General features: G+C 46.5%; 1 protein-coding gene across 3 annotated transcripts in view; it reads left to right on the top strand.

The window, feature by feature from the left end:
• Positions 1–14,271, top strand: part of NR1H3 (nuclear receptor subfamily 1 group H member 3) — a 60,418-nt gene that overhangs the window by 30,890 nt on the left and 15,257 nt on the right. For all 3 annotated transcript variants that reach the window (XM_074997320.1, XM_074997319.1, XM_074997318.1), the window contains exons 2-6: positions 4,988–5,221; positions 7,872–8,138; positions 12,498–12,706; positions 13,047–13,226; positions 13,593–13,692. In XM_074997320.1, the coding sequence (XP_074853421.1) occupies positions 5,104–5,221; positions 7,872–8,138; positions 12,498–12,706; positions 13,047–13,226; positions 13,593–13,692 (874 nt within the window). In that variant the 5' untranslated portion in view covers positions 4,988–5,103. The remainder of the gene's footprint in view (positions 1–4,987; positions 5,222–7,871; positions 8,139–12,497; positions 12,707–13,046; positions 13,227–13,592; positions 13,693–14,271) is intronic.

Genomic DNA, 14,271 nt, shown 5'->3' with positions numbered 1-14,271 from the left:
GGCAGGGCTTACTCACCACCGCCTACACAGCCATCCACCAATAGCCATGCTGAGGCAGCAGCAGCAGCAAGGGATGCTTTAAAAAATAGCTTCAGGAATGATCTGTAACGCACGTGCTACCCATCTTTTTCTCTGACATCATGCCAATTAAATCATACTGTGACTTAATGAAAGAATGCTTTTACTTGGTGGGAGGGGGTTAAGTTGCACTAAGTAGAATGCGTGTGGTGGGAAGCTGTGCCTTCAGCCCTCCCCCAACCCGCCTGGTTCCCTCAGCCACCCATCTGCTGCAGCTCTGGGAGTATCAATGGGCAGCTGTGCCTTCAGCTCTCCCACAGCTGCCTGGTTTGATTTGTGTTCCCTGCCCCCCTCCCCCGACTCATGCACATCACAAAATCACACTGAGCTCAAAGGAATGATTTTATTTTGTGGGGAGAAGAAGTTTAAATTGCAGGGAAGAGAAGCCTTCTCAAGGGTGCTTGAATAGCCTTTTGCAATGGCCCATGTGGCTGGAGTGGCAGGCTGTCCTTGGCCTCTCTCCGTGTGTGTGGGGACTTGGACGATGGGGTTGGGCGACCTCTACTCAGGAGACTCGGGCCAGCAGGTATCGGCTGCTGCACTGCTGGGCTGGGATTTCCTGTGCAGCTGCAGCAGTGAGTGCAGGATCTCTGTTTGCTCTGTAACTGCTGTTATGAGCTTAGTGGCAGCCTCACTCTGCTGCTGCTGCTGCTGCTGCTGCTCTCTGGTTAAATTCTGCTTGACTGTGATGCCACTTAGCTCTACTATGAAACCACTGAGCAGCGTCCTTTGTCATCTTGGTGTGCTCTGCCTCAGTCTTTTCCATATGCTGCATTGGTTGCATTTCTTTCGTCTACAGTTCTCTGCTACGCTGGGCATTGGCTCTGGAAAACGAAGGTCAAAATTAAGATACAATTCACATAATGTGCTTTGAAGTGCAATGAATGGGTCTCTGTGTCTACTGGCAGGGAAAGTTAACTTTTTGAAGGACACGCTTGGCTTATTAAGGATGGGACAGTTAGTGTGCACTTCACAACACATGACTTGCCATCACTTATCCAGCACATTGCTTTATGGACATAGTAAGCTATAAGCAATTGCCCGCATTTTGGGGAAGGGGAGGGCTGCAAAGCAAGTGAAGCTGCCAGGTGTCCCGTGGCAGGGAAAAAAAATTGGCAGTTCCTGGAGCAATCCTCCCAAGTGATCAAGCGGGGTGTACGGGATGGTGGGGGAGGGTTTGATTACAGCCACATGGACGGCTGTGTATGGGGGGCAAAGGGAGGGTTTGATGTACAATAATGTAAAGAAAAAAAATAATCCAAAGAAAGGCTGGATGTAAAGGAACATGAGAGGGGAAAAGCCCAGCAGAGCGCGGCAGCTGCGGGGTGCGGGGGATTCCTGAAAAATGAAAGCAAATGCTGCTTGGAAAGGCACATGAGAGGGAAATGCCCAGCAGAGCACAGCAGCTGCATGGTACTGTGTAGTCCTGAAAAATGAAAACAAATGCTGGGGGGAAAAAGACATGGGAGGGGAAATGCCCAGCAGAGCCCGGCACCCATGGCGTGCTGGTGAGTCCTGAAAAATTAAAAGAAAAGCTGGTTAGAAAGGGACTAGTTGGGTAGGGGGAAACCCCACTGAGCCTGCAAACTTCACTGCAGGGTGGTGAATGGAGTTCCCACCAACTGCTGCAGGCAAACGTAAAGGGGCAGGAAGCATTTTTAAAAAAAAAAGATTCAAATTCCTGTGCTTCTGCAGGTTGCCAAAGAACACATCACCCTCCTAAAACTAATAGATATGGAGAAAGAACAGCTATTCGTGCTACGTGACCAAAAGACCGGAAAATCTGCTAATTTTCTGTGTGGTGCCACGACACCAGATTGCTATCTGGTTGCCTGGCACGGCAAGATGCGCTACTGTGGAAGCCACAACAAGTCATGCCTGCCCAAGAATCTTGTGAAAAAAATATGAGTGCCTGGGTGAGGACTTAACATAAGAACATAAGAATGGCCATACTGGGTCAGACCAAAGGTCCATCCAGCCCAGCATCTCATCTGCCGACGGTGGCCAATGCCAGGTGCCCCAGAGAAGGAGAACAGAAGACAATGATCAAGTGATTTATCTCCTGCCATCCATCCCCTGCCCTTGTTCTGAAGGTTAGGGCACCATACTTTATCCCTGGCTAATAGCCATTTATGGACCTAAACTGCAAAAATTTATCAAGCTCTCCAAAAAGAAGAAGTGCACCATCCCAAGAAACATTAACACGCTGTCCTGAGGAGCACAGAGCCATAGCTAGCAAATCTGTACCTATATACAACCCTATAGCTGTACCCACCCCCATCCCCCTTCTAGCATGCGGAATAAATACTCTGGCATGGAACAACCGGTTCCAAGTCTCTGGTGAAGAGCTCCAGGCTGTCTGGCACAACTTTCTCTGTCCCCTGCTAATTGCGCCCTTCCTCCTCTCCATTGCCCTCTTCCCCTGGGCTCACCCCAAACTTCATACCAGGGCCTCCACAAGTGTCGTAATTCAGCCCAGGCTCCCCATAACCACGTACAGCTGTTGATAATAGTGGCAGGTCTGTGGAGCTGCCCTGACCACTGATTGGCTTCCTGGACTTTTTGGTAGGCCTTCTGGAGTTCTTTCACCTTCACCCGACATTACCAGGAATAGTGTCAGGCGGTCATCTCGCAGATCTACTCATAGATTGCCATGTTTCTCTTGGCCACCCGAAGTCTCTTTGCCACCAGTTGGTCTCCCCAGATGGCAGTAAGATCCAGAATCTCCTGGTGGGTCCAAGCTGGAGCCCTCTTGCAAGCCTGAGAAGTGGTAGGCAGGTCACTACTCTGAGTGCTCATGACTGCAGTAGAGGGCTACTGATACTTGCTACCGATGCAGTGCGATGGCTACCGATGTGGTGCGATGTGATGGGCAAAGGAGTTTTTTCATAATGGGTGCCCTTTATATTTGCTGGGCTGGGCTGCTGAATTTCAATTCCAATTCTAATAAAATTCCAGTTGAATCAAAACTTCGCCAGCTTCCTTTGACCTTCCTCCACACCTGGATGGAGCGCAGCACACAACAAAGCAACCATAGCTTTGTGGGGTACATAGGGACACTTCTGGAGCCTAATAAATTCAAATTAAGGACATGGTGCTTCCACACTAGCCTCGATTTGAGATTTTAAATTCAAATTTGACGCTATGCCCATCCCATAATGTTAATAATATGTTTGTTAATAAATCGAGGTAATAGTATTCACTGTACAGACAGTGGTGTTTTAATATTCAGCAAATGCCTTAAAATTTGATTTTATCTCATAGTGTAGACACAGCCTAGGCATAGTGCCTGTTTTGAAATAAGCCATAGTGCATCCACTGGCTCTATTTCAAAATAGGTTCTATGTGACTTTAGATGATATATTTCGAAATAACTAAGTGCTATTTGGAAATGCATTTGTGTGTGTAGCAGTGTTCTTTTGAAATAAGCTATTTTGGAATAGCTATTCTGGAATAGTTTATTTCAGAATAAGGCTGCTGTGTAGAGAGAGGAGACCTTCAGATAACATCTTTGGTGGTAAATGCATTTGCCTGAAGAAGCATTTTCCATAGATCTGATATAGGAGTGTTATCTCCTGCTATGGATGGGGGCGTTTAAGATACCTGTGCTCTAAATGAATGGCTCTCAGTCAGAGTACATGTACCTGTGGGCATAGGCAATGGTCTTCCAGGGCGTACATTGACTTCTTTAGTTGTACAACAGGCTACAAAAATGCATCAGTGAAGTCAAAACAAATTCAATTCTCACACAGCCAATGGCTGTGTCTACGCTTACTAAAAACTTCAAAATGGCCATGCTAATGGCCAAATTGAAGAATACTAATGAGGAGCTGAAATGCATATTCAGCACCTCATTAGCATGCCGCTGGCTGTTTGCTTGCCCTGCGGCTCATCTACATGGGGTCCTTTTCTAAAGGACCCTGCCAACATCGAAATCCCCTTATTCCTATCAGCTGATAGGGATTTCCATGTTGGTGGGGTCCCTTCGAAAATGACCCCCCTGTAGACGAGCCGCAGACGAGCAAACCACGGCACTTTTGAAGCGCCACAGCCGGCGACATGCTAATGAGGCGCTGAATATGCATTTCAGCGCCTCATTAGTATTCTTCAATTTGACAATTAGCATGGCCATTTCAAAGTTTTTAGTAAATGTAGATGTAGCCAATGCCTTGTTTATATTGCACTATATACTGACGTAAGAACAATATTTATATTCCAATTTTATAATTATGTGGTAAAAATGAGAAAGTACTACATTTTTCAATGACAGTATGCTGTGGTCCTTTTTAGTATTTGTATGTCTGATTCTGTAAACAAATATTTTAATGTGAGGTGAAACTTTGGTCTTGCATACCCCATCAGACTCCTGCAAGTGATAGAGCAGTTCAGAAAAGTTGAGAGCCACTTCTCTAAATACCATGGATCCTAAGCGCAGCACAGGGAAGTTGTTAGTGCCATTATGAAGATTTTCTTGTGATACGATTGTAAAAACCTTGTGTCCTTTAGAATGTGAACTCTTTGAGGCACATCACAAAATACATCAAAGGTAGCACTGATTAGCAACACCTTTTTGGCCATCCTGACAAAGGGTGTGGAGACTGGAATCTCTCTCACACACACTTGGAGCTGTCCCTGCAAGTCCGGGCTGAGGTTCTGTGGTGACGCATTTGGTATGGAGAGCTTGTTTTCCAGTAGTACATATTCTGGGGATAAACAGGATTCTTTTGCCAGGGTCTGCTACAACTTGTAACTTTCATCACATTCACACAGTAATTTAAGGAAGTAAACCTAGATAAAAAGGCTGATTGTCTCTTTTGTGTCAATGACAGATCGAGGCCTCAAAGTGTAGCTGGTCTGGTAGCTGCTGCAGTTCAATTCTCTCTGCTTATGCTTCTGTGTTTCTCCACAGGCATCTCCAGACAATTTTTACCCACAGAAAGAATCAACTGCCTTGAAGGTTTGTGCAGCGTCACACTCAGTGATAACCATGTTACAGAGATGAGATGAATATCACCAGTGCATCCCATGGGTCCCACACAGCTTGCTGCACAGAATCATGGAAAAAGGTTGGCAAGTGTATTTGAGATGGAGGAGGAAGGGTTATCTCTCTTCCATGGCTCAGAGATCCCCTCTGAGTACACAGGTGAGGTTGTCCTTCTGACATCCACACAGTGTGGGTGCTGTGCTCAGTGAATCACATACACAATGTCTACTTCACAAAATCCTAGGACAGGGGTCGGCAACCTGCTGCTCTGGAGCTGCATGCAGCTCTTTAAGGAGCCACTTGCGGCTCTGAGCCCTGCTGCCGCTGACTCCTGTTGTGGCTGCTGCCTCTTAAACTAAAAAGTTAAATTCAGTTGCCCACTGTTAAAACAACTGAATTCAAGTGTTTTTTTTTTGTTTGTTTGTTTTTTGTTTTTTTGTTGTTGAAGTGGTGGCAGCCTCTGGAGCCGTTGAGCAGTCAGCTGTGGCAGGGAGCCCTGGAAAGCTGGCAGGGGAGGGAGCCATTTGTGCTGCGTGTGGGGGAAGTCTAAGCCTGCAGGACAGCTGGGGGGAAGGGCAGCTGAGCCTGCCCATGCCGGAGTCATGCAGCCACTCTGAGAAGGAAGAGGCAGTGGAGAGCAGTGGGGCAGGGAGATGGTACCCATGGGGGAGCAGCAGCAGATCTCATTGTGAGGCAGGTTAATCCTGAGGATGGAGGAGAGGGTTTGGGGCTGAGAGGGGTTAAGCTGGGAGATGGGGGGCAAGTTTGTGGGATGGGGGTAAAGCTTGGGGAGAGGGGGTGGATTTGGCGTGAGAGGCAGGTGATGCCTGGAGATGGGGGTAACTTCACTTTCTAACTGGTACAAATCATTGTGTGTGTGCGCTGCTCTTAAAATAGGGGTGATAAAGTATGGTTTGACATTATTTATTAAGGACTGTCTTGTATTCACGTGCACTGTGGCTCTTGAAGTATTCATTTTGTAACTCAATTTGAAAAAAAAAATGGCTCTTCTCACTATTCTGGTTGCAGACCCCTGTCCTAGGTTGTGATCTGTTACATGCAGAGCCCTTGATGGGATAAAGGGAGCTAGGAGGTTTGCGGGGACTAGGGGGGTTAGTCCAGGAAGTAAATGGTGACGACAGTGTGCTGTAATATAATGTACTGGTTGTGGGGATATGTGCATGTGGTGTTATCCTGGTGGCCAAACCCACAGGGAATAAAATAAGACTGACATGGGAAGATTTGTGGGTTTAGGAGTAGATGGGAGTATTCTTCCATGGGGTGGTATATGCAGATGGTAGAAGATGATAACACTACAGAGCCATGTCTACACATGCACGCTACTTCGAAGTAGCGGCACTAACTTCAAAATAGCGCTTGTCACGGCTACACGCGCCAGGCGCTATTTCGAAGTTAACTTCGACATTAGGCGGCGAGACGTCGAAGTCGCTAACCCCATGAGGGTATAGGAATAGCGCCCTACTTCGACATTCAACATCGAAGTAGGGACCATGTAGTCGTTGCGCGTCCCGCAACTTCGAAATAGCGGGGTCCGCCATGGCGGCCATCAGCTGAGGGGTTGAGAGATGCTCTCTCTCCAGCCCCTGCGGGGCTCTATGGTCACCGTGGGCAGCAGCCCTTAGCCCAGGGCTTCTGGCTGCTGCTGCGGCAGCTGGGGATCCATGCTGCAGGCACAGGGTCTGCAACCAGTTGTCGGCTCTGTGGATCTTGTGTTGTTTAGTGCAACTGTGTCTGGGAGGGGCCCTTTAAGGGAGCGGCTTGCTGTTGAGTCCGCCCTGTGACCCTGTCTGCAGCTGTGCCTGGCACCCTTATTTCGATGTGTGCTACTTTGGCGTGTAGACGTTCCCTCGCAGCGCCTATTTCGATGTGGTGCCGCGCAACGTCGAAGTTGAACATCGACGTTGCCAGCCCTGGAGGACGTGTAGACGTTACTCATCGAAATAGCCTATTTCGATGTTGGCTTCACGTGTAGACGTAGCCCAGGAGCCCCAGGATTAGCTGAGTTAGTGCCATGTGGTGCCCACTTCTGTAGACTCAGTATCTTCTCGCTTGGCTGGTTTCCTAAGGCTTCCCTTCATGGACGTGGTTTACTTTCATCTGAGTTTTCCATAATACCATCATTTCAGCCCCCCTTTCCTATGACCCTTGGACTGCTGAGCCGTATTTCCTTACCATCACCATGGGGTTTGAGTGCCCCTGATATAATCCAGTGCTGAAGTCATCCTCTGCAAACAACATGCCTGTAGCATTGCCCATTGTTGCCTCTTTAGGTGGAGACTGAAGAGTGGAAGTGAGAGCACCAGAGACAAATTTGTGCACTTCAAAATTTGTCTTTAGGTTTAGTCTTCTCCTTTTTGAGCTCTGTCATGTGCCACTGAAGGTCATTCCCACCCTGTCAAACTTAGAGAGAGGGGAAAGGGCAAAAGTGTATCTAGTCTGAACACATCTAAGTCTGGGGCTTGAAGCAGCAGCAGCTCCCTCTTCCCATTCCCATCCCCCAGAAGCCTGACATTTTGGGATAAAAATGGGAGAATTGTTTGCTCCGGTTAGGGCAGCATTTGACATCGGCAGAAGCTGTGGGTAATATAAGGTGTTCTCATCTCGATGGAGAGTGAGACACATCTGAGGCTGAAACGGACTCGGATCCCCACGATGCACTTCTGCCACCAAGCATGCAAGTGATTTGCACTGTGACACTGGCTCTTCTATGGAACTGGATGTCCTGACCTATTCACAGCCCCCACTTCTCATCCTTCCTCTTCTCTTTCTTCTTTGTCTGTCTCTGCAGAAAATCCGCCTCTGAAGCGGAAGAAGGGTCCAGCCCCCAAGATGCTGGGCAATGAAGTGTGCAGTGTATGTGGGGACAAGGCCTCAGGCTTTCACTACAACGTGCTGAGTTGCGAGGGCTGTAAGGGCTTCTTCCGCCGCAGCGTTATCAAGGGTGCCCAGTATGTCTGCAAGAACGGTGGCAAGTGTGAGATGGACATGTACATGCGACGCAAGTGCCAGGAGTGCCGGCTGCGGAAGTGCCAGGAGGCAGGCATGCGGGAGCAGTGTGAGTGCAGGGGAGGGAGGCATTCCTCAGCAGCGTGGGTACAAGGGAGGGAGGCAGGTTGGAGCGGTGTGGGTGCAAGGGAAGGAGACATTTAGGAGCAGCATGGGGGCAAAAGGCACTTGTGGGGGTATTTAGTCAATGTGGACTATTCTGAAGTGAAGATGATGATAGTGGAGATAGTAATGTTACAGATATTGATGTTCCTACCCTGCATCCATTGCCATTGCCATGCTGTCTGGTATGTGTAGGGCTGGGAGAGGGGATTGTTAACTCTGAAACAATGTAAAAATAACCTTCAGACAGACAGCTGCCCACGCACGAGTGAAGTTCTTGGCAAGCTGACTGCCTTGTGATTCTGAGTGTGTGAATCGTCCCTGTGTTGTTTGCATAATCAGCACTACCGCAAGCAACGAACATGCCTGTAACTCAATTTCAGCTACACGCAGATGTAGTGACAAGTTCACAATCATCGCTGCACCCAGAGGTGCTGCACTTGCAATTTTACTTCCTACACTGGGTTGTTCTACACAAGGGTAGACTGGGAGCTCCTTCCACCTGCCCACTTTCCGCGGTTGGCTTAAAAAACTAGATTCATCACATCAAGCCACCTTTTGGTTTCATTTAGGCCTAGAGCAACTCAACTGGTATTCTGTTTTGTCTGGTTTCCCCTTTGCTGACTCCACAAAACAGTGGAAAGAAAGATCCACAGGGAGCCATAGCACACACAGGCATGCAATAAATCAGTATAGATACTGCACGGAGAGTTGGTGTACCCATGTGGATTCTGCTTGCACACTGTCACTCATATTGCTGAGAACTGGAGAAGGGATGTACTTGGAAAAAAAAACACAACAAAGCTACCCCTCTCCCCTCATTTCACTTGCGTGCCACAAGTAAATCCTGGATGTCTGTGGTTGAACACCTACTTGTTGCATTGGGGGAAACAACGGGGCTGCATCTCTTACAATCATCTGTACTGTCCTTCCAAACCTGTGTCCTTTCCACTCTTGTTTCTGGGTTCCTTAGAGAAACAGATACCAACTACGTATAAAGCAAAAAATCGAGCACGAAACAAGCAACCATAAAATCCAGCCTCTGCCAGTCCCTGAATGCCAAGCCACCCAAATAAGACAGTGCAGACAGTAATAGATTACAGAATATATTGGGCAGTGGTTCATGGGGAAGCTGGTGAACCACTGCCATGGCATGTCTATAGAGTGTACTAAGGTGTAGCGAGCATAGGGCCTGCCCTTCATAATGAACACATGGATCCTTTGGCTGGACAGGCCTATGAGAAACAGACAGTAGAACAAAACAAAACTGGGAACAGGCAGAAATGGATATTTTCTACCAATGCTTACAACCAAGATCATGTAAGTTAAAATATACTTATTAACAAACTCAGGGAGTTGGTAGGTAAGACTCCATGGAAGCGTGTCTAAGGCTCAAGGGAACTGGCAGTTTTTCAAAAGAGACGTTATTAAGTGTACAAAAGCAAACTATCCCATTGGGTGGGAAAGAGGAGGTATGACAAGATATCAACCTAGCTTAACCAGGAGCTATTCAGTGATCTGAAATTTAAAAAAAAACCATCAAATTACAAAGGATGACTATAAAACAATACAAGTATGTAGGGACAAAGTGACAAAGGCCAAGGCACAAAATGAGATTAAACTAGGGAGATATAAAGGATAACTAAGTACACACTCTATAAATCTATCAGAAGCTACAAAAAGACCAAGGACAGGGTAGGCCCATTACTCAGAAAAGTGTGGGGTAAAACAATGTGGCTATGGTTACACTAGTAAGTTTTGCCGGCAAAACCCTGTTTTTTTTCAACAAAACTCGTGAAGCATGCACAAACAAAATGCATTTTGTCAACAATATCTGAACAAAACACAGCACTTTTGCCAGCAGCGTTCTGTTTCAAAGCTTTGAGGCATTACGCTGCTGTCGACAGATTCTGTCCACAAAAAGGCTGTGTGGCCGCTGTGGTGGGGCCTTCTCTCGACAGATAAATAGTCCTCAACAATGGGCAGCTCAGTCTGCTGTGCTTCCAGGTGTCTGTTTTGTCGAGAGAGCAGCCGGGCAGTCTGGCTGCTCTACCAGCAGAGCTGAGCATTCTTCTGATTGGCTTTTGTGTGTGGTTGCACTCGGTCAACAGAAGTTTTGTCAGGAAATCTCTCCCGGCAGTGACTTCTGTTGACAGAGTGCTGTAGTGTAATCGTAGCCTAACAGAACATGTGGAAATGGCAGAAGTGATAACTAATATTTGGTTTCAGTTTTCACCAAGAAGTTCAGTAGCAACTGGATGTTTGACTTAGTTAATATAAGCGAAAATGAAGCAGGAGCAGAGGCTAAAGTAGGCAAAGAACAAGTTAAAATTACTTACTTAAGTTAGATGTCGTTCAAGTTACCAGATCCTGCTGAAATACAACCTAGAATACTTAAAGAAATTGCCCAGGAGAGGTCTGAGCTACTAGTGATAATCTTCAAAAAGTCATGGAAGATGGGAGAGATTCCAGAGAACTGGAAAATGGCATTGTATTTGTCCACCTATAAAAAAAAACGGAACAAGGACAACCTAAGGAACTATAGATTCAATACCCAGAAAGATAAAAGAGCAAGTAATTAAGCAGTCAGTTTGCAAACATCTGGAAGATAACTGCATAAGAACAGCCATACTGGACAGGCTAAAGGTTCCTCTAGCCCAGCACCCTGTCTTCTGAGAGTGGCCAGTACCAGGCGCCCCAGAGGTAATCAGGTAATCATCAAGTGATCCATTCCTTGTCATTCATCACCTGTTTCTGGCAAACAGAGGATAGGGACTCCCTCCCAGCACATCCTGGCTAACAGTCATTGAGGGACCTAACCTCCATGAGTTTATTTAGTTCTTTTCTGGACCCTTTTTCAGTCTTGGCTTTCACACCCATCTTCTGGCAAAGAGAACCACAGGTTGACTGTGTGTTGTATGAAGAAATACTTCCTTCTGCTTGTTTTAAACCTGCTGATTATTAATTTAATTTGGTGACCCATAGTTATTTTGTCATGAGAAGGAGTAAACAGCACTTCCATATTTACTTTCAGTGCAGGCCAGTGAGGATGTGTGACTCTTTGCCTCTCAACCTGGGGTGCCTGATAATGCTTTGCTGCTGTACTTTCCAAATCATTCTCCTCACAAATGACACTTGGTGTCACTCCCTGAGAGTGTGTCATAGTCACAGCCCTGATCTAACAGCTCTGACTGCAGTCATCTGTCAGCAAATACCAGCTGTACTCTGTTGTCCAGCAGCCTTTGTTACTGCTTACGTGGGGACCCCAACACATTCCCACTCGTTAATTTTCCCCAAAAAAGATGTATTCTGTGCTGACCAACCTTCTTCTTGATAGTGCAGATATATTAGGCCCATTGCTCCTTTAAGGGGATCAACATACCTTAAGGAGATCTGCTACCTTAAGTGAAGTTACTCCAACAATTCACTATACTTGATAAATTTTAATTAAAGAATAAAACAAGTTTATTTAACTCTGAAGAGAGATTTTAAGTGAGTTTAAGTAATGAAGCATTAAATTAAAAAAATGACCAGAAAAATAAATATAAAACACTTTCTAAACTTAAATGAGATTTGGTTCAAGGTGAAGTCTCTTACCACATGTTTTCAGTATGTTGCTGATAAGAGTCTCAGGCCAAGATCTGGTCCTAAAGTTTCCTGGCAGACACCTTTGTATTAGGTGGAAGAGAGAGATGGATAGGGAGAAATTGTATGTTTCTGTCTCTCACTTTTATAGTTCACTTACCCTTTGAAATGCATTTTCCGAAGGTTTACACCACGTTAAAATTCATTCAGACAGTAAAGAAAGCAACACAGTGTCTGGGGAGAAAAAGGTTACATGCTATTATTTTTCATCTCTGTTTGCTGAAATGCATATTTTTCTTGTTTCCTTCTTCCCCCTCTCGCTGTCATTTCTATGTAAACTGAAGTAAACGTACATTTCTCTAAGACATGCATGACCAGTTTTACCCCATCTAGGCCATGTGGGTTTGAACATATGCCACCAACATCATTAAGGTGGAAATCACAACTTCACATATAATTTTGCTATCTGCATTTCACTATGATGATATTGAACAGGAGGTTATTAGTTTCCAAAGGCATATTTTGTATAAAGATCATTACAGTTGTATGGAGGGTGTGAATACAGGAGTTCATTCTGGCACAGAAAGACAGCTGCCATCTTTGCCCATGGTTGTGTCCACTGTGTTTCTGTGTATTTGGCAGTTGAGTTCCCTGTGTGTTTCTTGCTCCTGGCATCAGTGCTCGCTTTCTCACTTTAGCCTTTTCTGTCTGTCCCTTTTAGGTGTTTTATCTGAAGAGCAGATCCGGCTGAAGAAGCTCAAGAAACAGGAAGATGATCAGGCTCGGACAGTGGTTGTGCGCCAAAACCCCCCTTCTCCACCTACTACCTCCCATAAACTGACACCTGAGCAATTGGGCATGATAGAAAAGCTTGTGGCAGCTCAGCAGCAGTGTAACCAGCGCTCGTTCACAGACAGGCTCAAAGTGACGGTACAGGCTTAAAAGGCAGACTTCAAAATACAGAGGGAAAGGAGAGGCTTAGGCCATGTGCTAAGTGCAGAGGCACAGCATGGGGAGGTGGGCTGTGTGCTAGGTGTAGGGGCCATGGCCTGGGGACTATACATTACATTTACAGAGGAGCGTCCTGGGGCAGAAACCATGTGCTCTGTGTGTGTGTGTGTGTGTGTGTGTTAATTAAATGTACGGGCGTCATGGTGGGTGGCCCATGTCCTCATCGTATGTTGGTGTGCAAATGTAGAGGGATTATTTTTCTTTATTCCTTTCTTTCACTGTCCTTTCTCACCCTTTGTGTCTCTTCTCTGCCACTCAGCCATGGCCTCAAGCTCCAGACCCTCATAACCGTGAGGCGCGGCAGCAGCGTTTTGCTCATTTCACTGAGCTTGCAATCATCTCTGTGCAAGAGATTGTGGACTTTGCCAAACAGCTGCCTGGCTTCCTGGAGCTCACTAGAGAAGATCAGATTGCACTGCTGAAGACCTCTACCATAGAGGTAAGAAGCTAGCCCCATCACCATTCAAACTAGTAGAGAGGAATGATTCTCTGGTGGGAAGGAGAGATAGAAGGAACCTCAGTTATGGAACCACTATTCCAGTGCCATCCTCTCCAAGCATAGGGAACAATAGGGAATGGGACAAGAGCACTGGCTGTGGAGAGTTCCCAGCGGTGGCTTATCTCTGCAGACAGCATTGCTGAGGATGGGACATGATTTACTTTGTAATTTAGAGGCCTGCAGGAGGGTGGTGAGTTGGTGACTTTACTTCCCTGATGCTCCTGAACAAGCTGAAGCTTCTATAACGTTGTTTGCTGGAGGCAAAGTCAAGTTCTGAGTGTGTCTCCTTGGAACTATATGTTTTAGGTAATGCTACTGGAGACATCCCGGCGCTACAATCCAGAGACTGAAAGCATCACGTTTCTAAAGGACTTGAGCTATAATCGAGATGACTTTGCCAAAGCAGGTGAGTTGAAACCCAGCTAGTACAGCAGATGGGAGGAAGAAGAACCTTTCTATTCCCTGCTCTCCCACGCTTTGTCATGCAGGTTTCTGGACCTAGGTACAGGGTTTAGGGTTTGGGAGAAGTCCATATGGTTGGGAACAGGACCTTGACAATGGGCTGCTGGGACCTCAGTTCCCACTTAACATGCTGTCACAGTTCAGCTACTAGCCTCAAAGATCATAGAGGGAATTGGCATGCAGAACTTTAGTGATCGCCTAGCTCCTTCCATCCCCATAGTGAAGAAATGGGGAAGATAGGGTCACCTGTCCCCAAAGTCCCCAGGGACTAACAAGGGGATCTTTTTCCTCATCAATTTCAGAGTTGTATGGCTACTTTCAAGCTGCCTTACCTGGTTTGAGAAAGATTTACCTGCTGTTCCTCCCTGTGGACTACAAAAAATCTCAGGGGTTTAGGGAGGGCATTCTCATACAGAGGGCATGTAGACGCAGTGAGCCTGGCACCCTGATCTCAAAATAAGCAGTTTTGGCCTGTGGTGTGGTCTAAATGTCATACATGTTGAAATAAAGCCCTATTTTGAGT

This window comes from Carettochelys insculpta, chromosome 6 (genome assembly GCF_033958435.1).
Source record: "Carettochelys insculpta isolate YL-2023 chromosome 6, ASM3395843v1, whole genome shotgun sequence".
Taxonomy (NCBI): domain Eukaryota; kingdom Metazoa; phylum Chordata; order Testudines; family Carettochelyidae; genus Carettochelys; species Carettochelys insculpta.
This window is presented reverse-complemented; position numbering and strand designations above follow the sequence as displayed.